The 26,291-nt window shown below is 44.3% G+C and overlaps 2 protein-coding genes across 4 annotated transcripts in view; one reads left to right on the top strand and one right to left on the bottom strand.

Annotated features, from left to right (window-relative positions):
- Positions 1 to 9,978: 9,978 nt before the first annotated feature.
- wdr3 (WD repeat domain 3) lies at positions 9,979 to 23,227 on the bottom strand. The gene is made up of 27 exons (XM_060040809.1): positions 23,088 to 23,227; positions 22,335 to 22,537; positions 21,828 to 22,037; positions 21,361 to 21,479; positions 19,708 to 19,786; positions 19,440 to 19,535; positions 18,896 to 18,994; positions 18,433 to 18,534; positions 18,208 to 18,308; positions 17,882 to 17,986; positions 17,335 to 17,589; positions 16,493 to 16,586; positions 15,997 to 16,098; positions 15,615 to 15,697; positions 15,182 to 15,320; positions 14,552 to 14,608; positions 14,307 to 14,407; positions 13,965 to 14,076; positions 13,611 to 13,745; positions 13,195 to 13,245; positions 13,007 to 13,072; positions 12,767 to 12,859; positions 12,300 to 12,350; positions 12,053 to 12,096; positions 11,391 to 11,519; positions 10,668 to 10,761; positions 9,979 to 10,259 (listed from the first exon to the last, which is right to left on the bottom strand). The coding sequence occupies exons 2-27, from the start codon at positions 22,506 to 22,508 to the stop codon at positions 10,104 to 10,106; spliced, it is 2,847 nt and encodes a 948-aa protein (XP_059896792.1). The 5' UTR covers positions 22,509 to 22,537; positions 23,088 to 23,227; the 3' UTR covers positions 9,979 to 10,103.
- A 208-nt stretch (positions 23,228 to 23,435) lies between these two features.
- gdap2 (ganglioside induced differentiation associated protein 2) overlaps positions 23,436 to 26,291 on the top strand; it is a 29,365-nt gene continuing 26,509 nt past the window's right edge. The window contains exons 1-2 of one of the 3 annotated variants that reach the window (XM_060040812.1): positions 23,436 to 23,874; positions 24,298 to 24,531. In XM_060040812.1, coding sequence (XP_059896795.1) covers positions 24,350 to 24,531 — 182 coding nt within the window. In that variant the 5' untranslated portion in view covers positions 23,436 to 23,874; positions 24,298 to 24,349. The remainder of the gene's footprint in view (positions 23,875 to 24,297; positions 24,532 to 26,291) is intronic. The other 2 variants (XM_060040811.1, XM_060040810.1) reach the window with 2 other exon arrangements.

A 26,291-nucleotide genomic window follows, 5' to 3' on the forward strand; every position in this document is an offset into this window, starting at 1 on the left:
TTCTTCTGATTTTTAAACTTTTTCAACCTTTTTATTGATTTATAAAGCGCTTCTATGAACTAAGCCCAAAGTGAGTTAGTGTGTGTGTGTGTGTGTGTGTGTGTGTGTGTGTGTGTGTGTGTGTGTGAGGTATACCTTATAAAAGGTCTTCGAAGGTTCTGTGAGCAGGAGGTTGATTATTTCATCTGTCCAACCCTGTCTGAAAAAATTATGATGTTGGAATTATTCTCTCTACTTGAACTTTGGAAACTTGGAAAGTGTTGGCCAACTATATTTGAAGTCAGGTGCTTGGAGTGCTTGGCTCGTCCCTATTTTGAACAGGACATTCTCCAGATCTCTCCATTCCTCTCCCGTCTGGTCTCCTGTCCCCTCTCTTCTCGACTGTCTTCTCTCCTCTCGTCTCTCCGCCCCTCCTTTCCTGCCTCCTCTCTCCTCCTCTCTCCTCTCCTCTCCCTCCTCTTCTCTGACCAGCAGGGTTATCAAGAGGTTTACTGGCCATGCTGCAACAAGCACACTGGGAACTCGCTTTCCTGACCATGAGATTTAACTCCCCCTTCGGGCCCTGTGACCCCTCCCCCCCCCGCCCCTCACACACACACACACACACACACACACACACACACACACACACACACACCCACACACACACACACTCACACACACACACACACACACACACACACACACACACACACACACACACACACACACACACACACACACACACACACACACACATAGCAACGCAGATTCTAAACTCTTGCTGACATCCAGAAACACGTGTCTAGGTTGCTACCCAGCGTTTATTAAACAGCCTCTAAAATGGAAAATGTTGTCTCGTAAAGAGAAGTCCTACTTTCCTCGGGCGTCCACGGACGTCCTCCAACGGAATGGAAAACGCCGACCGCTAAGACGCATCCAGGGGATGATTGATTTATATGCGGCAGTCATCCCCCCCCCCCCCCCCTCCCCTTCCCCCAATTTCATCCGCCAGTTTATTTACACGCTGATGTGATCAATACTCTGCTGGCGCGTGGCTTGGAAATGTGGACGCCCAGACGGCGTGGCGAGCCACAGCGTCTCTGCGCGGAAAAATGAACGCGTCACTCAAAGAGAGCGGCAGCAAAGCACCCTGGCGACACACCGTTTTAGTGTTTCAGCGGGAAAGGCTGAAAAACACGCCCGGCTCGTGACCTCTGAGCTTGTACGTGTCAAACCCGAACGCCCGGTGATGGAGAGGGGAGGCGGGTTCAAGGTGTCGTGTGTATTCTAATTAAAGAGTCTCAACTGTAACCTCGACGACAGCGCTGTCTGTTGGATTCTGGCTGAAACGGTACCGGATGATGTCATCAGTGACCTAGCTGTGTGTGGGTTTTAGTAGACGATTAGGGTTATCCCCTTGGGGGGTTGGGTGGTAGTGTTTGATTAATTAGTCTTTAAAATGTAAATCTCTCAGAAAAGCAGCCTTGGTTAAGCACACTCAGGGCCCTTACCTCTCCTGTCCTCTCCTATACTTATTTTTCCCATATCCTATTCTTCTCTTCCGCTCCCCTTCTCCTCTTTTCTCTCCTCCTCTCCACTCCAGTCCTTTCCCTCGGCTCCTCTCCTCCTCCCCTCCTCTTCTCAATCCTTTCTCGCTCCGTTCCCCTCCACTACTCCCCTCTTTCAAATTTAAATAAACAAAAAAAAGGTCTTCAGCTTGTCACTTACCTAACCAGCGACCACTGACCATGCTAAGCTGAACTGACCGAGTCTGTCTTAGGAGAGATGCTCAAAAGCTACCAAGGTGGGGATGCCCTCCATATCAGCCTGCAGCCTTTAAGGGGAACCAGATATGGGTCTTCCCTCGGCAAGAATGACAAAGTGTCAGATCTGGGCCGTAAATCCCGCCCCGGTGCATCAAGCTGTCTGCAGATCTCTAAGGTGAGCAACCAGTTGGTTCTGGGAGGAAAAACAAGCTTGCTAGCTGCCATCGCTGACACTGCGCTAAATGTCGTAACTCAAGACCTGTTGCGAGTGTGAGTTACGAGCTGCTCTGCTTAGAACAGGACATCCTGTCTCTGTGTCCCTCTCACTCTCTCTTTCTCTCTCTCTCCTACTCTCAATTAGTCACCCACCCTCTATCACTCTCTATCTCTGTCGGTATGTCTGTCTCCTCTCAATCACACTCTCTCTATCACTATGTGAAATTGAGGCCTCTACTGGCATGAGGATACAATTCAACAAAATACTAAGATAAATGTCTAACTCTCTCTCTCTCTCTCTCTCTCTCTCTCTCTCTCTCTCTCTCTCTCTCTCTCTCTCTTTCTCTCTCTGTCTGCCACTCCGTTCTTGCTCTCATGTATTTTCCTTCATTGCCTTTCTCTATCTCTTTTTCTCGAATACCTGCTCCCTCACTGTCGCTTTCTTTCTCCCTCTCTCTCTCTCTCTGTTTCTCCCTCTCTCTCTTTTTCTCTCATTCTTGTCATTGGCGGTGTCTGCTGAACTAAATTCCAAACCTTCCAAATGTGCTACAAGTCAGGACAGCGGCGGTGTCACACACTCTTTATTTTAACAGTTTTGACACAAGGCGCCCGCGATACGCATGGTAAATCTCCCAGCGGGGGAAATTTATATTCTGCTCTGGCAGGGGCCGGACAGCCTATAGGGTTTGAGGCCCCCCACTGAGAGGTGGCACTCTGCCCGGGAGTCAAAATGCTTTTCTTTTCAATTTGATTTAATAAAAATAAAATCATCAGTCATTTGATCTCACATAACAAATGTATATAGAAGAGTATAAATGCAGCATTTTCAAGTGATCTATAACACATTTTAGATATAAACACACATATGTCCAGATTAGCATAAGAAAACAAAGCAGATGGATATGTAAACATACAGGGGTTAAAAGTGCTCCCCAGACACCCTGTAGCTTGTTGTATAGCCATGTCTTCAGGGTTGTTTCAGTGTTGGATTTTGGATAAAAAACTGTTTTGAATTTCTTTGAAGATCATCCATCATTCATTTACACTCCCTCCCCCGAGCGATGAATGTTCCAATCATTTCAATACATTTGTAAAAGGCTTTCAAAGGGATTGTGGACAGAACGATCTGCAGATTGAAACGTTGATCATCGGGATGGTCTAATGGCTAGGGTTAGGTAGGGGGCGCTGTGGACTTGAACTTGTTGGTACAGTTCCCTCCTTTTCTTCAGATTAATGGGAGATTGCTTGTCTTGGCACAGACTGCTTACATATTGTCATATTAACATTTCTGTTTAATAATCGCCCAACAGCAGACTGTACAGCTTTAAAGATTTACTTCAAAGTGCAACTTGCAGCTTGGCATCCAGAGTTAATCAACATGTTGGGAACGTATGTCGGAAACTAATATAACAAATGAAACTTGTTTGAAGGCAAACCCTAGAGCTGGAGTGTGTGGCAGGAGAGCAGATGATTGTCAATAAAGGAAGGTGGCAGATATAGAGCTGTCAGTGGCGGATATGGGGAGTCAGGGTAGGGAGGATGGGGGAGGTGAGGGAGAAGAGAAAGCAGAAGAAGGGAGGAGAGAGGGAGATGAAAAAAGAAAGTGATCATGGAGAGGAGGACACACACACTCCAGGGGCCTCCCTGCAGCTATGTCTGACTGCTTCGTATTAGTGTTTAATCAAGTTAGAGGATTCTCTCTCGCCCTCTGTTCCTCTCTTCCCTCTCTTTTCTGTTTTCATTCCGATCAACTGGAATCACTAGCTTGCATTATCCAATAACACACACACACACACACACACACACACACACACACACACACACACACACACACACACACACACACACACACACACACACACACACACGCGCGCACATAAACACACGCACACACATGCACATAAACACACGCACACACACACCGACGTGCGCACACACAAACACGTGTTTAACTAGTATTCCTACAGAGTAACACCAGACAAACAGTTTAGTGCTAGCACACCTTACGACAAAATAAAAACGTGTGTATGAGTGCTTATGTGTGTGATTGCTTGAAACTCAGAACACTTGTTATAGTAAATATGAATTACTTGTATAAATACAGAGACTGGTACCCACATCACGCAGGTCTTCAAGAAGTAACAGAATACTGTGATGTAAATCTAATGATTGACAGCTCACTGTGTCGTGTGGGTGGTCCCACCCTGCTGCATCTAGCCCTGAGGGGTTCCGACATGTGATCCGCCTCTTTAAGACCACACCCCTTTCCAAGTAGCTCCGCCTCTTAAGGAGATGCCTGGATTATTTTCAACACCAAATGTTCCTGTTATGACACCATGTTCAGTTCAGAGGAGAGGAGGGAGAGGACACAAGGAAGGAGAGGAGGGGAGGAGAGAGTAAAGGAGGAGAGAGAAAGCAAGACAAGATGAGGAGGGGACACAAGAAAGGAGGGGCGGAGAGACAGAAAGGAGAGAGGAGGAGGTGAGAGGAGAGGAGGAAAGACAGGATGAGGAGGGGAGAAAGAGAAGCGGGAGTAGGAGGTGAAACAAAAGAGAGGGAAGGAGGTGAGAGGAGGAAATAAAGGAGGAGTAGAGAGGGGGAGGAGAGTCTAAAGAGGTGTTGTTGAGCTTTGGTTTGATGTGAATATTCTGTCTCCTCCCTGACCCCACACTCGAGGGCCTCAGGCTGTTATAGGCTGATCAAAGCGGCTTCATGAAGTCCCCATTATACAACACCTTTGTATTCAAGGATCATGTGGGTGTGTTCACCATTCAACCCGTCCACCATCACAATGATGTATTCACCAATGTATTCATCAATGTATCCACCATCATATTGATTTATTCACCATTTATTTGCCCATCGTATCTACCATCATATTCATGTATTCACCATGGTATTCCGAATTGAATCCACCGTCATGCTCATTTATTCCCCAATCATATCCAACCTCATATTAATGTATTCACCATCATGTTCGCCGTCATATCCACCATCGTAATAATGTATTAACCATCATGATCACAATCATGTTCATCCTCATATTAGTGTATTCACCATTGTTTTCATCATGGGGTTCCCCTTCATAGCAGTGGCTTACTGTTTCCAACAGCCAACCTGCAATGGGTTTGGTCTGCACTCAGCTAGTATTTACGAGGTGTGTCATGTGATCTGGGCGCTCCCATAAAACAGGTAAACATGGCCAGCCACGTGTAAGCGTGTGTTTATGGATTTCCAGAGGAAATACATTAAACATGTAGCTAAAGCAGTCTTAGTTTTTGGTAGGAAAATATGAGGGGAAACTTTTAAAGTGGTTACAATACGATTGTCCCGCCAGAACCCAGCCAGGCATTAAGCTCAGAGCCATGTCAGAAAGGCCTCTCTGTCTGGCTGGCATGCTGCTGCACGGACCCGGCCGGTCATTTCTGACAGGAAATTACACGTCTGTCAGCCTGGCGTACCCCTCGTAAATCACAATTCGACCAGCAGGGGGCGTATCGTAGACACACTACCCCCTTGGTCAGTCCCAATTCACCGATTGTGTTTACAGGAAATTATACCACTCCTGCTTTAAAAAAAAATCTCAAAAGCTAAAACTGTTTTCCCTGTCATAAATCTGCTTACTTAGAAAGGATTCCAGTGCGGTTCTGGAAATCCTATTTTCTCATGTGTAATGAACGGCCACAAATCGTCCCGCTGCGCTTAACGTTCGTCCTTCGATGCGACGGACAAACATCCAGCGTGCGACCTTGCTATTGTTTTCCGCCGAGCCTTCTGGCTCCCCCTGGCTCCTGGCTTTCAGCGGACAGAGGCTCTTGTTGCCGAGGCGCTCCAGATTTACGGCGCTGTATAATCGAGGTAACAACCCCAGATTTAACCTTCAATAAGACTCCAGTTTCACAGAGGGTTTCCCCGCGCATCGAGACGACGTTTCCACATCCCTCAGAAGAGTCGCAACTTATTAGAGTGTTTTTGGAACAAACTGGGGCATTGCAGGTTGACGTGGATTTGTATTTATTTTCTGCCTTTAATTGGACAAATGAATGGCATTCCTGGTGGTGGGCATAGTGGTGTTATTGTTCTTGCAGGGTAAACACTGGAGGGCCCTGTACGGGGCCTTAAACTTGTAGAATAAACAGGGCTCCCAGGGGCCTGGATTGAATGTCTGTTTATGGCTTGTAAGACCAAGTGCTGTGCTTTAAAATCACTAATTACATCAGCCCTGTACTGTTCTACTGGTCTGGGGGGGGGGGGGGGGTATATGGTACTTCGGTGTGTGAATGTATGTAAAGACTGTCTGGGTGCAAGTGTCTTTTTGTGCAGATGTACGTGCTTGCATGTGTGTAGGTGCATGTGGCTGCGTGTAGGAATGTGTGTTGTATGTAGGAGTCAGGAGCGAGAGTCAGGTGGCAGTAAAAATAAAGACTCAAAACCACCGGTTTCTTTTAAACAAACCTATCCAGAAATAGATCAATGGTTAGGAAACTTTTATTCTTCATAAAATAGAAAATCCAAAAGTTAATGAAAATTTGTTAGTAAAGTAGAAATATAAAAATCATTAAATTGAGATTGTGTTTGTAGGCCTGTGTTTGCCCATGTCTACATCCACGCGTGCCTTTGTCTATGGGTGTGTGGACATGTGTTTGTTTGTGTTTGCATGTATGAGTGTTTGTGTGCATATGTGTTAATGTGTGTGTGTGTGTGTGTGTGTGTGTGTGTGTGTGTGTGTGTGTGTGTGTGTGTGTGTGTGTGTGTGTGTGTGTGTGTGTGTGTGTGTGTGTGTGTGTGTGTGTGTGTGTGTGTTTGTGTTTGTTTGCGTACTTCCTGAGGTTAGTTAGCGAGCAGTTGCTCTTAGCCAGAGCTCATAACATCACCTCATCATTCAACAGACCCCCCTACGTACCCCCGTTCCTCTAGCACACACCCTCTCCCCACCCCTGTCTCTAGGGACCGGTTGCCCTGGTAACCAGCCCAAACACCTGGCCTGTGTTCCTCAGGTGAGAGCTGGACGGACTTGACTCACTGGTCAGACCTTTCAGCCAATCATGCAGGGCGATCAGAACTCTTGTCTGCTCTTAAAGTTTAGACAGAATTAAAAAAATTTGATCAGCACTTTAACCACAACATTTTTTCAGCTTGTTGGGTTTCCACGGAAGAACAATCAATTCAACATTTTATTAACTACAAACATTTTTAGTACTGCACGACCAAGTTTCCAAAAAGCAGCCGGACAAGTGGCGAGTGGTTTAAGGAAGCAGAACCACCATGTCAGTCATTCTCTTTAGCTTTCTTAGTGGCAGTAAAGTGCATCGAAGTTGGTGCATCAAGGTCACACCAGGTATGTTTATTAGGCCTATTATTCTGCTGGGCTACATTTGACTTGGCCCTGTGCGGACATAATTACTTATTTTCATGTGAATGTAATTGTAACGTAATGGCACGTCCCACGGCGAGCCCGGGTTGAGTTTGACGTATGGTGTGAGTATATTTAATTCAGCATCTGTTCCCTGTGTGTTTGCGTGTTGGCCTCCAGTGCGGGCCGCCACATGTGTGATGGTTAGTCAAGCTCTTTAATGGAGCAACTTGAACCTTTGGCGCATTCTCCCAGAGATGTGGGTCACACATATTTATATCCCAGATCAGATTTACCATCCAGAGACAAAGATCCAGTCCAGAGAACCGCCGAGCGCCGTGTTACGACCGCGCACTGTAACAATGTCAGTGCGGAGCTGATATGTAACTGTATCTGCCCCGGGTTCAGGATCCCACACTAACCTAAAGTCAGCCTCCCTCCTCAACACACAACTCTTCCGTTCATTAACCTTTCCAAGTGTCTCTGATGAATCAAAGTGTGGTTATTGGTTTCTTATTAAACCTGGATTAACCATCGTCTTTTCTTCCTAACACCAGGGACAAAAAATTACTATATTGCTATACGTTGAGCTGGAAAATCCAGTCTGGTTGAAGGTTGCCCTTCACAGAGTAACGTATAGAGTGCATTAACTGGTATTTCCTTTTCTGACGTTGTTTTACTAGCCTACCCCTAATCTATTGTTTTATGAATATATTAGCACAACTTATATTTTTGACTAGAAACTAAAGCCATAATAATTGTTGTTTAAATGTATGCATCTTGTAATTGATCTCTTGAATATAATGATAATGGAATGTATCTCAGATTTAGAAAGTTGTTTTGCAAATTAACCTTTCACATAAAAGCATGTTGTTGATATTCATAAATATCATTGAGAAAACGGCTCTACTCTGTTTATATGAGCTGTACACAGCAGCAGGTGAACATTTTAAACACAGACGATGATTAGAATACCTACTTTGACGATCTGTTGCAGAAAGGTTTTAATAGATGCAATATTGCCACCTAGCGGTGAGTTAAAAATCTATTCTGAAACTAAACTGTAAATTGCATTATACACGCAACATAAAATATTATCTTTTACAAAAAGAATAAGGAAGTAAAAAAACAATGCTAATATTTATTCATAGAAGTATTAAAACAAATTGCTCTGGTCATGTTTTTAGAACATAAGAATTCAGCTTCAGTCGGTTTATTAAATTAAATACAAGATTATAGGCTGACTAAAACACCTGGTATTTGGTATTTATGTAGGCCTATATATAAAATAAAAGGGGGTCTATGAGAGCGAGCAATTACAGAAGAGGCCTCCATTTATGAAGAGAAATCCTCCAGTCGAGACATACCGTGAGGCCAGTGAGGCCCCGGGTGACTTTGTGAAAGTAGAAGTGGATCTTTTTTTATTATTAATTTGAATGTAGCCTATTCATGGTTTCATATATTTATTTAATTCACTTTTTTTTATCCAAAATTGTATTCAGGCTTACCTTAGATATTATACAAATTCATTTGGATTAGTTTATTTGAATTTACCTTGATGAGTAACATTGTGTTACTTACTTACCTATTGTTTAATGAGAAAATGCACCATTTTAAAAGGTGCTATATCCTAAACGTGGCTCTTGTTATTATCCCTCATGACTAAAGTAGTAGCTAAACAAATATAACCCTAGACGATTTACGTTTTTATACAGTCTGTAAATAATCTGAGCGCGGTACGGCTGGCTCGGCGTGGGAAAGATTCCCGAGGAATGTTTCATAGGTGTGATATTTACAGCTCCGACACCGACCCTACGGCGGTCTTTACGGTCGGTCTTGTAGGGCTTCCTTGTCGGCCCCGAGATCATGCTAACTTTAACACGGAGTGAAGATTTTTTTAAATGTTATGTTTAACGTTTCACTTTGGTCGCCACGTAAGCACACTGGTGGAGAGTTAAGTGTCTGAATGCACATTGTTTAGATAATATTTTTCTATGCTTTCTTTTTTTTCCTGTAGGCCGATAGGGCCTATGCACATATGCAAGCCTTTTTATTGTGATAATAAACATTGGTTTTACATGCATTTTTTGTACTGTCTGGAGAAGAGCAATTCAGAAACAAATAAGGCCTACATTTTCCTCTGGGATTGCTAAAGAAACCTTAATCTGAATGTTTCTAATGCTCAGAACATTAGGCCTAAGCTACAAAACCAGGCAAGACAGAAATCCACCTCCGCTGCAACTCTGTCCAGCTGTTCTCTGACACCGCTCGATTTACTCGGCGGGTCCAGTGCCTGGCGACGGTAAATCCACTCTACCGTACATTTACACGCCGTAAAGTCCCGATACATCTGGGTGATTTAAGCGCCGGGTTGGCGGGTGACTGGGGGGGGTGTGTGGGAACCCAGGGACTAGGGGTTCTTGCCAGAGAGGGAGCAAGTGGGGGAGACCTGGTGGTCTGGTACTCAGAGGGTCTCGACCCTGCGCCCCCCCACCTCCACCACCCTGTGTGTGTGTGTGCATGTGTGTGAGGAGAGTTAATTCTCTCCAAGCTCTTCCACACATTGTATTTTATGTGGAGCCCCTGCTTGTGGTGTTTTACAGCAGTTCGCTCGTTGGTGCACTCGCTTTTATTCGTGTTGAAAGCCATCAAGAGACATGGTCACGGGTTTGAGACAGTTTATTTGCGGAAATAAAAAAACGTCATGGGTAAGTTACATCCTTTCTAACGACTCTCATCATCAGCGCTTACATAGAAAACTAAACGGTATAAATCCTCCTGGTGGTCTAGACAATGGTGAGGATGACTCTCTCCCTCCGCCTCCTCTTCTTCCTCTTCTCGTCCAGACGCCCGGTGGCGTCGGCAAAGAACATCACCTCCTCCTTGCTCTCCAGCTCTCTCTGGAGGAACTGCAGCGCGGCACTGTTGAAGCCCAGCACGTCCTGCAGGGCGGGGGAGAAAACACCTTTTAGACACGCGTAACACACTCTTCTATTGTATCTTTCAGTCTGTGATGCATCTTGTTCGCACTGAGGTAATGTAAATGTACATTTCCCAAGCCATTACAACCTTTTGGATACAACTCAAATACAGTGATCATGGTGATGTCACAGCCAATTCAAAATAATCCCATGATGCATTCTGATGTACAAGCCCTATCCTTCCGAAATGGAGGTATGTGCGCCATTATGCAGAAGCCCTATCCTAATTTTCACATCTGAATAATTCTAATGATTAAATAGTAAATAATGTTCTCAATAATAACTGGATCAAGTTTAGACTTGCCGGTAATGATTAAAAAATATTTATATATATATCCCATAATAGGGTGTGTCTGCATGGTTACTTACTCGGATCTCCCGAATTTTGGAGATGGTATTGTCCTTCAGCTGGTCAATGACGGACAGCATCATCTGGTTACTGGTGATCTGGCCAAAGTGGATCCTGCAAACACACATCCCATAATAAAACACTATGGTGACACATAATGAACGAGGGAATCATTCTGCACAGCCCTTTTTGATGTACCAGTATATCATGATCTGTCTCCACGTGATGATGGGTTGTATAATGACCCATCTGTCCAGCCTGCTATACCTGAGCAGGAAGAACCGTGTACAATGACCCATCTGTCCAGCCTGCTATGTTCCTGAGCAGGTAGAACCCTGTATAATGACCCATCTGTCCAGGCGTGCTATGTACCTGAGCAGGTAGAACCCTGTATAATGACCCATCTGTCCAGGCGTGCTATGTACCTGAGCAGGTAGAACCCTGTATAATGACCCATCTGTCCAGGCGTGCTATGTACCTGAGCAGGTAGAACCCTGTATAATGACCCATCTGTCCAGGCGTGCTATGAACCTGAGCAGGTAGATCCCTGTATAATGACCCATCTGTCCAGGCGTGCTATGTACCTGAGCAGGTAGAACCCTGTATAATGACCCATCTGTCCAGGCGTGCTATGTACCTGAGCAGGTAGAACCCTGTATAATGACCCATCTGTCCAGGCGTGCTATGTACCTGAGCAGGTAGAACCCTGTATAATGACCCATCTGTCCAGGCGTGCTATGTACCTGAGCAGGAAGAAGAGGCAGCGGCAGACCAGCTCCACCTCCAGATTCCCCTGGAGGTAGCTGTTGAAGAGGGTCAGCAGCTCAGGGACGTAGGGGAAGGGCAGCACCAGCAGAGACACCTCCAGCTCACTGTTACAGATAAGACACACAGTTAAACTATACAAGAGCTCCTCGTTTTAATATTCAATCAGAACTAATTGGATAGCTTTACTTGGGACTTGTACATCTAAACATTCTTAAAGCTCCCATGGCATGCCACCAGGTGTGGTGTGATTAGCCGTTACAAGCCGTTTTGGAAAACTGCCTCTTCTGACATCACAAGTGGGCGTGTCCAACTAAAAACTTTACTGGCTAATCACACTCACAACTGGTGGTATAGTATGTCACCTTTAATTCAAACCCAAATGGCGGTAAACTATTTTATGATCAAGACAAGATCCCCAACCTGACCTTCTCTTACAATCCTATAAGATTAGCACCTATGTTGGCTAGGTTACATTATTGGGGGGGTTTGCCCTCATGTTAGCAAGCCTAGGTGTAAAGCTTCTAGTATTGCTAAACTATTGGCTTAGCAGCCAATTGACCTGTAGCTGGGGAGCAACTGGCTGCGGGTAAAACAGCAGGCGTGCTCATTAGGTTACATTGTGGACAGGAGTTCTCACCTGGATCGGACCTTCTTGATGACGTCCAACACGTAGCGGGAAGGCTAACAGGACGAGAGGACAGACTGGGTTACCATGGCGATCCACAACATCTCACTACATTGTAATGTCATCAGATTTTAGTTGAGTTTCATCAGAGCGATGCAGACTGATTTCTGTTGTCATCTGTTCAGAGGTTCACGAGAAAAGTTGGTTCCGTTTGAAGTCTAGTGCAACAAAACAAAAGACGGATCCAGTTGTGACTTACCGAGACGTTCCCAAAGGCCACAAGGATGGGGTTAGGATTGGGCAGAGGCAACTGCAGAATACAATGTAGTATTAGATTATTTAAGGATTTCTGTAGACAGTGCCACTAGATGGAGACAGAGCAAAGCTAGGAAAACAAGTCAGTGGTTACACATCAACTTGCAGATTTAACCCGCAGTTAATGCATGGAGAAAAAAAGTTAGCATTTCTGATTAATAATGCAACACGCATGCTCGACATTGTGATTCTCTACTGTAGCTCTTGAATATGCCTAACTACCAGTTATGTCACAGTACAAAACTAGTCAGGGTGCAATTCCATGTCTAAAAAAATATTGATTTGATTTGATATTCATGCATTAACAGGGGGTGGCAAGTCGCTCTTATTTTCTGGATGAATCCAAGCTAAAGTGCTTGCATGCTGTAGCTATCCCTGCAAGGCAAGTGAGTGTGTGAGTGAATGATGTACCTGTTTGCCAGCGTTCTCACAGGCGTACTTGTGCTCCTCCAACTTGCGGCTCTCCGATCTGTAGAGCTCCAGAGCCTCCATGATCCTCTCAGCCTGCACACACACACAACACACAGGCAGGTCATCACATGCACAACACACAACACACACACGCCAAGGAGGGGTTTTCTGTTATGACCTGGTCCTCTGGCTGGCCCCAACCAGCCAGAGCTCTTTGGGTGTTTAAACAAACCAACTCACAGCTTTCACCGTCTCCACTGTCTTCTTGGCGGCCGGAGCCACTTCCCCTTCCGTCTCCCCGGGAACCTGAGGTCAAACCGGGCACAACCAATCAGTGACAACTACACACGAACAAACGCAAAATCACTTTCACAATACATGTGTTGAGATTGCATCATTTTTAGATGTATTTATTCATGTGCACTCACCACAGGTTCTCTTTCTTTGGCAATGCTCTCTTCAAACTCTGCTTCGCGCTCCTAGGAAACAAAGGCCGGGAACAAAAGGTATCTACTATTTACATTGTTTGATGTTGTACAGATGAAATAGGAGTGAAACAAAAAGGTCTACACACAATTGAGATTAAAAATACCAAATCGTACTTAGTAGTCAGATACATATATATATATGCATATAATATTATATAAAATATTTATCATTATAATTAAGGCTATTAAGATCTATAATTAAAGTAACTTTTTTAAAAATTACATGAAATATGACAATATAAACAATATGATTGGTAGAAATGAACTACGGAACTGAACGTTACAAAATAATTATTCATGGTTGTGTATTTCACAACCATTCAAACTCCTAAACTGCTAAATGCTAGCCCACTCACAATCTCGCGCTCCTCGTCCAGAATGATGGGCTCGCGGGTTCGATCCCAGAGCCGGAGGGACTTGTCATGGGAGGAGGAAACCAGGTAGTCTCCACTAGGACTCACAGCCAGGGTCCAGACCTCCCGATGGTGGCCCTGAGGGGACACATTCAGGGCTCATTATTGTCCGTCAGGGTGACAGAAAGTGTCTACTCATTAACTACTACACATAGTGTTTTCTGCTGATTGGTAGGTTAAAAAAATTTAATGTTCTACAAACGTAAAAAGAGCAGTGTTTGTGAGACCAAGAGAGCGGGCTGAAGCGATAAAGGGCTGATGAGAGAGAGGGCTGATGAGAGAGGGATAGAAACACACCTCTAGCGTCTGGATGAGCACAAACTTGTCTGCGTCCCACTGTTTGATCTTCTTGTCCTTTCCCGCCGTGAAGAACAGGTGAGTCTTGGGAACAAACTGGAGGAACATGACGCTGGAAAGGGAGAGAAATGGATGCCAATTCATCTGATTAGTTTAATCATAGTTTTTATTGCTTTTATTAGTGCATTTGCATTTTTTTGGCCAACATTTTCATGGCAATACAAGACATCATGAACCAGCAGTTAAACTTGTAGTTTGTCTTCACAATCGGGACCAAAGGTGTGGAAACGTGACATCGTTATAATGTGCCTCAATGTGTCCCGGTTTATTCTGGGACCCTACCTGTCGTCGTGGGCAAACAGAGAGCGATGACAGTCTCCAAAATCCAAACCCCAGATCTTGACATTTCGGTCGGCCGAGCCTGTGATGATCAGTGTGCTGTCCTGGAGGTCAAGGGAGCACAAGAAGAAGAAATATGAATCAACTGTTTAAGGATAACTTTCGTATGACTTCCTTGTTTCGTTGAGTGAGAGATAGTGGAATAATTGTTGTTTGTTGAATCATTTGTTTTTTTCTGGCATACTTACGTGGGATATGTCCAGACAGAGAACGGGAAGCTTGTGTCCGTACAGCGACAGGAAGAACTAGAGGCAACACAAAAACAAGACTTAAGTCTCCTTTGATAAAAACCTCAGCACTGCCAACTCAACAGACCACAGGACCCATATTAATCTACATATTGAATCTGACTGGAGGGAAGGCCCTCGATATTCAAAATATAGATATATCGGCCGTTATTCAAGATATAATGATTTATCTATTTGGTGGTATTTTGGAGGTGGAGCAGCTCCTTGGGATTTGCTGCTCACCCTCCAGTAAGTCTTTGGGCCACAGCAACATTGGATAACATAATGGGGACCAACTGTATGGGGAGGAGCTACCTTAACACAGAACAGGATGTAAAGCTGTTAGTGATGACGTTGATGTGCTCGGTTAAAGTTTTCAGATTAGCTCATGTTGGCCAACATATAGGTCGATAAGACGTATCTGTGTCAGCCGAAAAATCGGCCTATCGATATATCAGTTGGGCTATACCGGAAACACAGTTGATGTTGCACTCTGGGATTTTTTTCAAATCACGTGTATGAATCAGTACCGTCTGTGGGAGTGTTCCACCTTGTGTGCGTGTGTGTCAGGAAAGAGTCAGGACTACATACCTTGAGCGTGTCCATGTAGAAGACCTTGACCGTAGAGTCCAGCAGAGCGACCGCCAGCAGCCTCTGGTTCGGGGAGATCTTCACACACAACACGTCTTCTCCTAGCTGCAGGGTCCGCGTATGTTTCACCGTTAGCCTCCTAAAACACACACACACACACACACACACACATTTAGTTTGGGTTAGGAAACATAAAATATTTTAGAGCTTAACACTTTTAATGTTTAACAAGTCCATTAAAAACATACAAATGACATATTGCAAATATCAGAGCAAATACAAATACACAAACAACATACTAATACGACTAGTTAAGGATACAGATGACTACAATGCCCTGAACGGAGCTCTCACAAAGCCTATGAAGGAGTTACGAGCATCATTATAATACAGTGAACTATTGGTTTCTGATAAGCTCAAAATGATGACCTACTTCTGTTCGCTCTCCTCTCGCTTGACCAGCTCAAAGTCCCAGAACCTGACCGTCTTGTCTGCACCGCCTGTAACAATACCCCTCTACACACAAACACACACTTAGCATAAACAGTCTGTACATTTTATAAAAACATACACATGTGTGTCGTTATATATAGACACATCTGTTAACAACTTTTATAACCAAATATACATACAATTATACACAGAGAGATGTAGACCGTAAGACAGACATACAGAGAAAGAGAGCAAGAGAGAGAGAGAAACAAGGAGACAGGTGAACCTGGCCTGGGGACAAACAGATTTCCAGGTAGGTAGAGAGACAGACAGATTGACACGTAGGTAGAGAGACAAACAGACGGGTAATCGGAGAGGCATACCTGATCTGGAGACAGAGCAAGGGACCACAGAGCTCCCTCGTGGGCTGCGACGTTCTCCATTAGTCCTCCTGAGGCCAGATCAAAGAGCTGGAGCTTCCCACTCTGAGAGAAAGAGTGAGACAGACACACACACACACACACACACTTGAGTTTTAAATCCAATATATATTTGGGTGCAGACTATACGGCAGTGGCCCACACCTTGTCCATCCTGCTACGTTGGTTAATTTATGGTAGACTAAAAGAGTTGACGATTCCACACATTATTCACATTGGTAAGACAAGTCATCTTCACACGGTTAAAGAACACCAGATGTCACTGAGCGTTGTCCAGGTTGGGCAGACTACACAGTCAACAACGTAAAAACATAAAAGCAAGCCGCATGGAACCAACGAGACCCAGCGTACCACCGGCACCAGTTTGGCTCTATTCTGTTATACTGCAAGCTTCAGTCCCTCAGAGGAAAGTGCTGTGTGTGTACACACGTGTGCGTACCTTGGTTCCGAGTATGATCTGTCTGTCTCCAGGTACAAACAGGGAGCAGAGGGCGTAGTCACACTCCATGGTTCGCACCACCTGCAGGGTAGACCTGACAAAGAGGAGGGACTTCCTGTTAGCAATCCAATAAACTCACATCACAATTAAAGAAACGAAGATTGACCAATCAAATGCCGTGAGACAGCCGTAACAGAAATATCCTAGCAAAGATTATTTCTATGATTCATGGTCAAGATTGAAATAAAGGTACACGGGTTGCGATAGCTACAGTAGCATGCAATCCACACAGTACCGTATGCTTTATGTGCCAGCGGAAAAGCAACACAGTGAGATTAAATTTAATATTTCATGGCTAAGATAAAGATAGGTTAAATGGTTCAAATGTAGGTGAAATGTTTCATGGTTAAGATGGAGGTGAAATGTTCCATGGTTAAGATGGAGGTGAAATATTCCATGGTTAAGACGGAGGTTAATTGTTTCCTGGTTAAGATGAAGGTTAAATGTTTCATGGTTAAGATGGAGGTGAAATATTCCATGGTTAATACGGAGGTTAATTGTTTCATGGTTAAGACGGAGGTTAAATGTTTCATGGTTAAGATGGAGGTGAAATGTTTCATGGTTAAGATGGAGGTTAAATGCCTCATGGTTAAGATGGAGGTTAAATGCCTCATGGTTAAGATGGATGTTAAATGTTTCATGGTAAAGATGGAGGTAAATTGTTTCATGGTTAAGATGGAGGTTAAATGCTTCATGGTTAAGCTGGAGGTTAAATGCTTCATGGTTAAGATGGAGGTTAAATGCTGCATGGTTAAGATGGAGGTTCAATGTTTAGTCCTCACCTGTTCCAGACCTTGACCGTGTCGCCTGAGGCTGACAGGACGGCCATGTTGTCGGAGCTGAACGCCAGCGTGCGAGCGTCTGTGCGATGACCCGCCAGTGTCAGCCGAGACGTCTTATTAGCCACAGGTGTGGGCGTGGCCCTGGGCGTGGCTTTGTGGTCCGAGAGCTTCAGGCTGTAGGTTTCCACCGTGTTGTTCTGGAGCAACAGCGCCACCTTCAGCTCTCCCCCGGTACACCACAGAGAGTCAACCCATCTAAAATCAATAATAACAACATCTATTATACATATACCAACAAAACAGACAGTCCACCCATCTACAATACTAATAAACAATGAATTACATTTGACATATTACAACTGCAGTAATAAAAAGAAGAAAAACATCTGTGCGTTTGGTTCAAGGTGCATTTGGTTTAGGGCATGTTGGGTTGTGGTGTACATGGTTTAGGGTGTGTTTTGTTGACCGTGCATTTAGTTTGGGTAGGGTTTGGTTCATGGTGCTTCTGGTTTCTTACATGGTGCGGGGGGCCTGGTTTGAAGCTCACCTGATTTTGGAAGAAGCCCTGATTTTGGTCAGTCTTGTGATCTCGTCTCCCAGAGTCTTCTGCACCACGGGCTCTGGAACCTCCTGGTCTGTGTCCTCCCTCAGCCTACAGCAGGGGGACGTCCCACCAGGCAGAAGGGGGCAGGGGAGTCTAGAGGTTAGGGGGTACGACTCCCAGCTACAAGGGTAGGTATGCTAGAGCAGATAGCCCCTAACCCCTACGAGCTTGTTTATCACCTGACTCAAAAATAAAACATGCAATAAAAATAACGCACTTCAATTGAAGAGGTGGTAGTAGCACTAGTACGTATAAAAGACGGTGCATACTTTGCGGCCTTCTTCGTGGCTTTCTTCTGCTTCCGGCCCATGGCTTTTTCCACGTCCTTCGCTGACAGAACCTTGAAGAGCTCCAGGACTGTCTCATTACCCTGGCAACACAACACATACACTTGGGATTTAGCAATAGCAGCTCAACTGGGTTAGAAGACAGCAGAAGGGCTGATGATACGTTATTATGCTCAGGGTTTGTATGATAACGATAGGGTTACTCACATGGCAGGCGAGGATGCGGGCTTTGCTGTCCATTGTCATTGAGACAACCCTGTCCCTGGCCTCCCGGAGGATGGAACCAGCACTCTTACAGCTCAGTATCCTCTGATCGAGAGGAAGAGGCCGAGAAAGAGGCCGAGATGGAGAGAGAGAGAGGAAGTAGCAAGGGAGTGAGACGAATAAGAGGAGAGAGAAAGGGAGACGAATACGTAAAGGGAGAGATAGGGGGCAAAGGAGCAAGTGAGAGAGGATGAGAGGAGATAGAGAAAGAGAGGTGGAAGGAAGCAAAGGAGTGACCGGGAGGGAGCAGGGGAGATAGAGTGAGGTTGAGAGAAAAAAAAGGAGGGGAGAGGGAGGTAGAGAAGAATACGTTAAATGGAGGAATGAGGTTTGTATTGGGATCATTTCCATAATGGGTTGTTAACTTCAGTCAGTGCTTGGGGGGTCAATATTAACTAAAGCTCACATCTTCAGGGCTCTCGTCCATAGCTTCATCCTCGGCCTCGTCCTCATCATCCAGCAGAGATTTAACCTTCTTCTCTTTCGGTTCCCCCTCATCTTTCTCCTGACACACAGAGACATGGCGAAAGACGGACGGTCAGGAAAACAGATAGATGGACAGAGACAGACAGAAACAGACATTGTGAATGTTGAATTGAAGTTATCGGCAATGTGTGCTAGTCATGTCTTTTACGCTTCAGTTTTAAACTGAAGAGTAATACTTAACTCCCCTTTTAAGGCATGTGAATGTATACCACCCCTTTAAATAGATCTACCTGCAGGATCTCCACACAAGTAACATCTATATGATGCCAGCACTACAGCCAGGATCTGTGTGTTGATATTCCCACACAGGCCTGTTCAGCCAATAAGCTCAACTAGTGAAGCTTCTCCAGTAAACCCCAGCATTCCAACAGGACTTTTGGCTAAGAATACTGCACATGCCCAGTGGAGACTGGCTATGAGGTGTACATGGTGTGTTGCTTCTATAGTGATGCGTTGAGGTCTACCTGCGACAAGTAGTTGATGTCCCAGGCTCTGAGTTCGCTGTCCGCAGACCCCGTCAGCAGACGGGACTCCTGGTCCAGCAGAACCATGCCCCATACCTGGGACACAATCATACACACAGGCGCACACGCACACACACAAACACAGTCAATTCAACCAAGAATTCACAACAATGACTCAACAATCTCTCTACAAGGTCTGCTTTAGCTTGTGCCTGGCTGACAGGAGGCCATCCTGCAGAGAGCCGGAGCAGGTCCTTTCTGTACTGACCTCACTGCGATGGCCGACCAGAGTCTTGAAGCAGTGCTGCGTGTCCAGATCCCACCACTTCACAAAGCTGTCCTTGGAGCTAAACACACACACACACACATAAGTATGTATCATCAAATATCTATAATTTATCGATGTGCATACATCCAATAGGCCGTGCATATATCCAATACACAATATGCACCAATGGGCGACAACCCATTGTTTTGGAAACAACCAAATTATTTGATTTGTGAACCACTACATACTACTTATTGCACTCATAAAAGGTATTTTAACGACATTGTACATACACTATTATATCATTGGGTGAGTGCTGCATGCAGCACATAACTATTGTTCTTCATAAGTCTTCTTCTTTCTTTCTTCCCTCTTTATTATTCTCTACAAACTTTGGGACCTATCTCCTTCCTCAATTGTCCACCTAGAGACACCATTCAAATTTTAAAATGTTCAGAATAGCTTCAAATTGCGCTCCTTTTCAGATTTCAGTCAATGGGAGAACGGCAGAGCCTGGTCCTTCAACCTTTTAAGACGTAACTAAATCAATTTTCAACCGTTTATCCTTGTTCAAACCATTTCACAAATCTGCACACTTGTATCTTCAATAATATCTAAACGGAATTTCAATATCATTTAAACTTTCTTCAGAATCACAGTTTTAGTTTCATAACGCTTCGTTTTCAGCTGTTTTCATTGAAGACGTCTGCCCATTCTGACACTCATACTTCTCAAGAAGTCGTAACTCAATAATTTTTCAACCGTTTACCTTCGTTCAAACCATTTAACAAATCACGACACTTGTATCTTTAATAATATCCAAACGGAATTTCGATTTCCTACTACAGCACTCACCGCATTTTCTGCAGGAAATGCATTTTCTAGTTTATTCATCGTGTTGGATTTCTGTAGATTAATTTATGCTCTTCACTTTGCGGGTCATTGTTGATGTGCATTCCATTCTAACCCCTTCAGCATCTGCATTCACTGAGTGGTCATCATCTGGAGGGTCTAAACTATTGTCCAATGCAGAGGCTTGAACATTGTGTAGTGGCTAGAGTAGTGTGGGGGGGCAGGGGGTATTGGGACAGGGCTTAGGTCACTGATGAGGGCGTCGAGTCGACTCAGCTCGCATTTTTGGCGTTTCCAACGCGAAAACATGGTATCTGGTACCTGAAGTGGCTGCTTTTTTTAGTACCGCCTCGCTCTAGGTTCCAAGCGAGCTGAGCCGATGCTAAAAGGTGACGTCGGCAGACGGCCGGCCACTGATTGGCCAGAGAGTGTGACGAAGTCACGAGAGCGACATGGCAACCATGCTGGTAACAGCCATAGCAGCGCCGCAGCCAACATATTCCACTTCTTCAACTTCTTCAACATGCCAGCTAATAATACGAACACGAATACCATCGCATCGATGTCCTCCATTGTTGTTATGTGGGTTCTGTCCATGTGTGAGTTGCGTAGGTGTTGTTTGCGTCGCGTACAAAAATACGTCACGGCCCTTTCGCGCAGCCGACCCCGCCCACGTCCAGGAGGTACTATTTGCGGTGGAAAACGACCCGTGCTGCTACCGTGTCGAGTCGTGTCGAGTCGAGTCGAGCTACATGTGCGGTGGAAAAGCGGCATAAGAGGGGTAGCAAAGGAGGCAGTTACCTGGTCACCAGTAGGTTGTGGTTCTCCAGGAAGAGAGCCTGGGTGATGGAGTCCTTGTGGCCCTTCAGCCTGAACAGACCACACTCGTTGATCACATCCCACACGATGACATCCGTGTCCTGGAGAAAAAGAGAGAGACATAGAAAGACAGGGACAGCGAGAGTGAGCCACAGACTCTGGTAAAGTCAAACAAACAACAGGACATGGAAGAGGTATGCACTTATGTTCACTGGGACATTGTCATTACGAGCAGAGGTTGGATAAGACGATTTATTAGGAAGCAGATAAAACACGATTTTACATTTAATGTGACCATACAGAACCAATCCCATTTGCATTTAGTTGAAGGTTTTATCCAAACACACTCTCTCTGATTTGGTGTTTCCCCAGATGGAAGGTTAAATCCTCCACCTCCAACACTTTGGTTGGGTCCAATAGGATAAGCCAATGGGGGGTAGAGATCGTACCCTGGAACCTGTGACGAGACGCGCCCCCAGAGCGTCATAGCCCATTGCGGTGACGGCGGTCTTGTGTCCGTTGAACGATACATTGCTCTCTCCACTGAGCAGGTTGAAGATGCGCACGGCTCCATCCTCGTAGCCCACGGCGATGTGGTTGCCGTCGGGGGCGGGGCACAGGTAGGTCACCTCGTGTTTGATACCCTTCAGGATCAGCACCTGGTCGGGGGAGAGAGATATGCAGAGAGGAAGATGAGAGAACTGGGTAACATTGAATTGAGAGAGAGGAATTTTGGATTATTTTGGCTACTTGGTTAAAGGAAATTATACCAGAAACCATACACACAATAACCATCCTAATTTACACGGAATCCAACAATTTCATAAACTCCACAAAAATCCATTCATTAAATCATACATCCATCAAGTCTTGCGTTAATTACGTTGACAGTAGTGAAGGCAGTAAGTTAGGAACCATTACCAGGGAGCAATGTATCACATTCTATTCTATATTACCTTTTCTCCTTTTCGGACGTCCCATATGAATACGTGCTCGCAGGCGGCCACGGCGACGTGCCTTGCCTTCTCCCCCCCGCGCAGCGTCACAAAGGCGATGTTGGCTTTCTGGCTGCCGATGACTCCGAAGACAGCGCTGGACACATAGCGCAGGTACTGCTTGGTCAACCCCATGACCCAGCAAGCCTTGACGATCACTTAATCTGGGTTAAAGCAAAAACACATATCATAAGACAATATTAATCATGGGACGGAAATTCCTGTTTACAGCAATAGTCATTACCGAACGACAATAAGACAACCAGATATATATTCATATACCTCTGACCAATGTATCACTTTATTCGTACTAAACGGTGACATATACAACAAAACTGTGCATTTATTGTTAGTAAGTTAACCAGATATAAGCAATGCTGCACGCTGTAGTATTGACAGTGGATTTGCAGATTGTAGCAGTGTGCTTGGTTTTACCATTGTGTAGTTTAGTGCGATCGGGGATAACCCCTTTGAACTGCAAAACTCGTTTAAGCGGCCCCTAACTCCGTGTGTACTGCAGCCGAACAGCAAATCGAGCGCACCGACACCCTCGCGTTGGATACTACCGAACCCACGTGGAAAAGTTCCGACGTTTAACGGGTCTGTTCATTCTCGTACGGCGTACACACAAATCTATTCAAGTTGAAGTCATTTCATACACCTGATTTATAGTCGTGAGAAGTGTAAATGCCTGAAATGGTTTTTCTTTCCTACCTGTAAATGCGGTGTGTAGCTCACTCTGCTTGTACACTACAGCGCAGCGCATCCGGCGTGTGTGAATGCTTCGCCAGACTGTACGAATCGAATGAAGATATTATTTTAATGCTCAATAAATGATATGTTTCCTCTGTAACAACTCTACATATATCCGCCCGTAATTATTTCAATTTTTACTGCACAAATGTTTGGATTGGTGGATAATTAATTATAGTTCAGTGACTTCCTGCCAAGGTTCGGTCCCACGGTTTCGTGTAGATAATCTATTGCTTTCGGCTGCGAAAACTGGGACGCATAGTTCTGTATGTAAACTGTCAAAACATAATTTATCTGTAGAGTCCATGGAATTAATATCACAATTTAAAAATGTGCATCTAAAAAAATACGCTATATCATCCAAATAGCTTAACCTTTGCGGTGTGACACTCACAAGTGTCGCTGTTGGGATTTTTCATTTTTTTCGTTTTCTGCCGAGCGCAGGGAGTTGTTCGCACGTCCCTTACAGTCCTGCGTGTCAGCTGATCAGGAACACAGATTTCAACATTCACCAGCATGCTGCAGAAACGGCTGGTAAACCACATAAATAAACGTTTTAACGGATCGATTATTGCGTTTTCTTACGGCTATTGCGGCATTTGATGGACAAGAGAAGGGAAATAGATCATCACAATTCAAGTGATCGCTATCCATCGTTTATTTGCGAGCATATCTCTGGTATCGTCAAGGCGAGTTTTTCTTTGGTGACAATGCTGATTTACTAGGTGAGATATTCTACCTCCAAAAGGTAGGCCTACATGTTGAGTATTTTCTGAAGTTATAAAGCCTATGTATGTAGGCTCTTATGCTCATGTTTTGCTATCGCCAATGTTTTGGTGTTGCCACCGCAGCTGGTGTCAAAAAATACGTTTACAGGAACCTATTTTCCCGATACTGTTGTTTTTACTGTTTTATAACAAATACCAAACCTGGATTGAGTCAACCCACATTATGAATGACACCAGTAATTACCTATTTCGTATACGGTGTAGAGTACTTTGATCTTGATCAATAGTAAGTAAAGATTCAGGATGTAATCATCTTTAGTTAGAGGCCAACCACTTCGGTTTTTATAACAGATACACACATTTACAATGAATCGAACTATTAAAAAACACAGTCCTTTTGTCTCTCTATTGACTCTCGTTTTGCACTAACCCCACAAAAAAAGGTCTAATTCGGACGGCGGTGGGGTGTGCAGAAGGCAACCGCTATCTGTCATCATGGACCCCTTGGGAGCCCGCTCCCGGTTTGTTGACATCCAGACGCTACTGACCTGGGAGCAGATGCAGCCAGAGCCTTTGCTCCCTAAGCAAGAGGAGCACGACGACAGTATGGTCAGCCAGCAGTCCTTCTCCTCTCCCTTTCCCTTCAGGCCCGACATCAACAGGAAGATCGTCCTCTTGTGAGTGGAGCTTCAACCTTGATGGCTATTTAAAGTCTTTATTTATTATTCTGGCATTTACTTTTTGCTTTTCTCTTTCACTTTTCTGCATTCTCTTTCAATGGCAGAACGTTAATATATTCCTGGCTGCCAGGTATGGGCAGAGCAGGGGTAGCAGAAACCATGCAGAGAAGACCAACCTTTCATTAAAAACCTTATTTGTATAGTCCTCTATCACCTTGAATGTCTCAAAGGGCTTCAGATGCCTTGATAAGATGCCAGTCTTCTTTCCTTTTAAATACTCCTTGTTCACTCAGATATAATCACAACTCATTGATTTTCCTAAAGGGAACCGGTTATCTGCTAGCTCATAACATCTTACTACAATTCTATCTTCCATACCAAACTCCTTTTACACACTTTTAGATCAAATGTGTTATTATTATAATAATTATTATTTATATCATTCTTTAATGCTTCTTGCCTTTCTCAAACAAACACATTTTCCCAAGAGCAATATTACATATGTGTTCTGTTGATATTTTCTGTTATTTATTTTTAATGTCTGAGTAGCAGACCGTTCCAAATTCCTTTCTGTACGACTGAAAGCCATTCAAATTTTATTTAAACATTACTAGATATTCCTAGTTCCTCAAATATTCCAACCAGCTTCTATATATGTGTTGATAGCCTTTAAATGAGTGCCTTGCTGTGGTTTTGCTGCTGTTCTTTTATTCCAGTGCTTTGCCTTTGTCCTTCCCCCTTTTTGGATTGCCACAGCTCAGAGGGAATTAACAGCAGTAACCAAGGAATACATCACACACATACACTATACTGCAGATCCCAAATCTCTAGCAGATAGCTGTAGCCAAAGATGTTCAATCCTGTTGTAGAATAAAAACAGCACCTACAAATATCCAGTTCTCTTAGGGAATTCTAAACTATTTAGATTTAGGTCATTTAATTCTTCCGCCCTAAACAGTTTTCTGGGACCAAATGATTTATGAATAGAAACAAAGTTCTTGTGAGTCCATCCTGATATTCTCAATTGTGTTTCACAATGAATATCAGCCTGGCCTTTGCTGGGAGGCAATTCATTTCCAAATAAGGCCGCTGCCTTACGTTGTTCAATAAACACCTGCCAATCAGACTGACCCTCCGTCGAGTGCTTGGTCCTAGTTTTCAAGGAGATAAGGCAAGACTGATTTGCACAATCAGTCAACTAGTGACATCCACATGATCTCACAAGACTGCAAGTCAAACATCAACAATTTTAATGTTTGATTACAGAAGCTCAGGAAACAAGATATGGAAGGTCTGTTGTTGTTATTATTTTTGACTTGTTGGAAAATATTTTCTCAAGATAACATCCACTTTAATCGTCTATTAGAAAAATTAAGGGGGAATAAAGTTAATGAGTAGACTTATCAAGTAAGAATGGAATTGGATGACCTTGTTAAGGCATAAACACACAAAGAGTCTGTTCGGGCTGCACTTTTGTAACACAATCTCCTCTCTGTCTCTCATGCACGCACGCACACATGCACGCACACACAATTTTGTCCTCGTTTTAAAGCCAAAAAAAGTTTGACCTCCAACGTCGTACATTATTGTGTATAGTTCCCCACACATCGTCCCATCAGACTAAATGTGCTATGTGCAAGTCTTTTTTTTATTATCAAAATCATAAAATATCTATAGCTTATAAGTGAGCATTCTCCTGAGACATATATGCATATCAGGTGACCCCGTGTAGGTCCCATCCCCCAGGTAGCAAAGGA

The sequence above is a fragment of the Gadus macrocephalus genome, chromosome 20 (genome assembly GCF_031168955.1).
Source record: "Gadus macrocephalus chromosome 20, ASM3116895v1".
Taxonomy (NCBI): domain Eukaryota; kingdom Metazoa; phylum Chordata; class Actinopteri; order Gadiformes; family Gadidae; genus Gadus; species Gadus macrocephalus.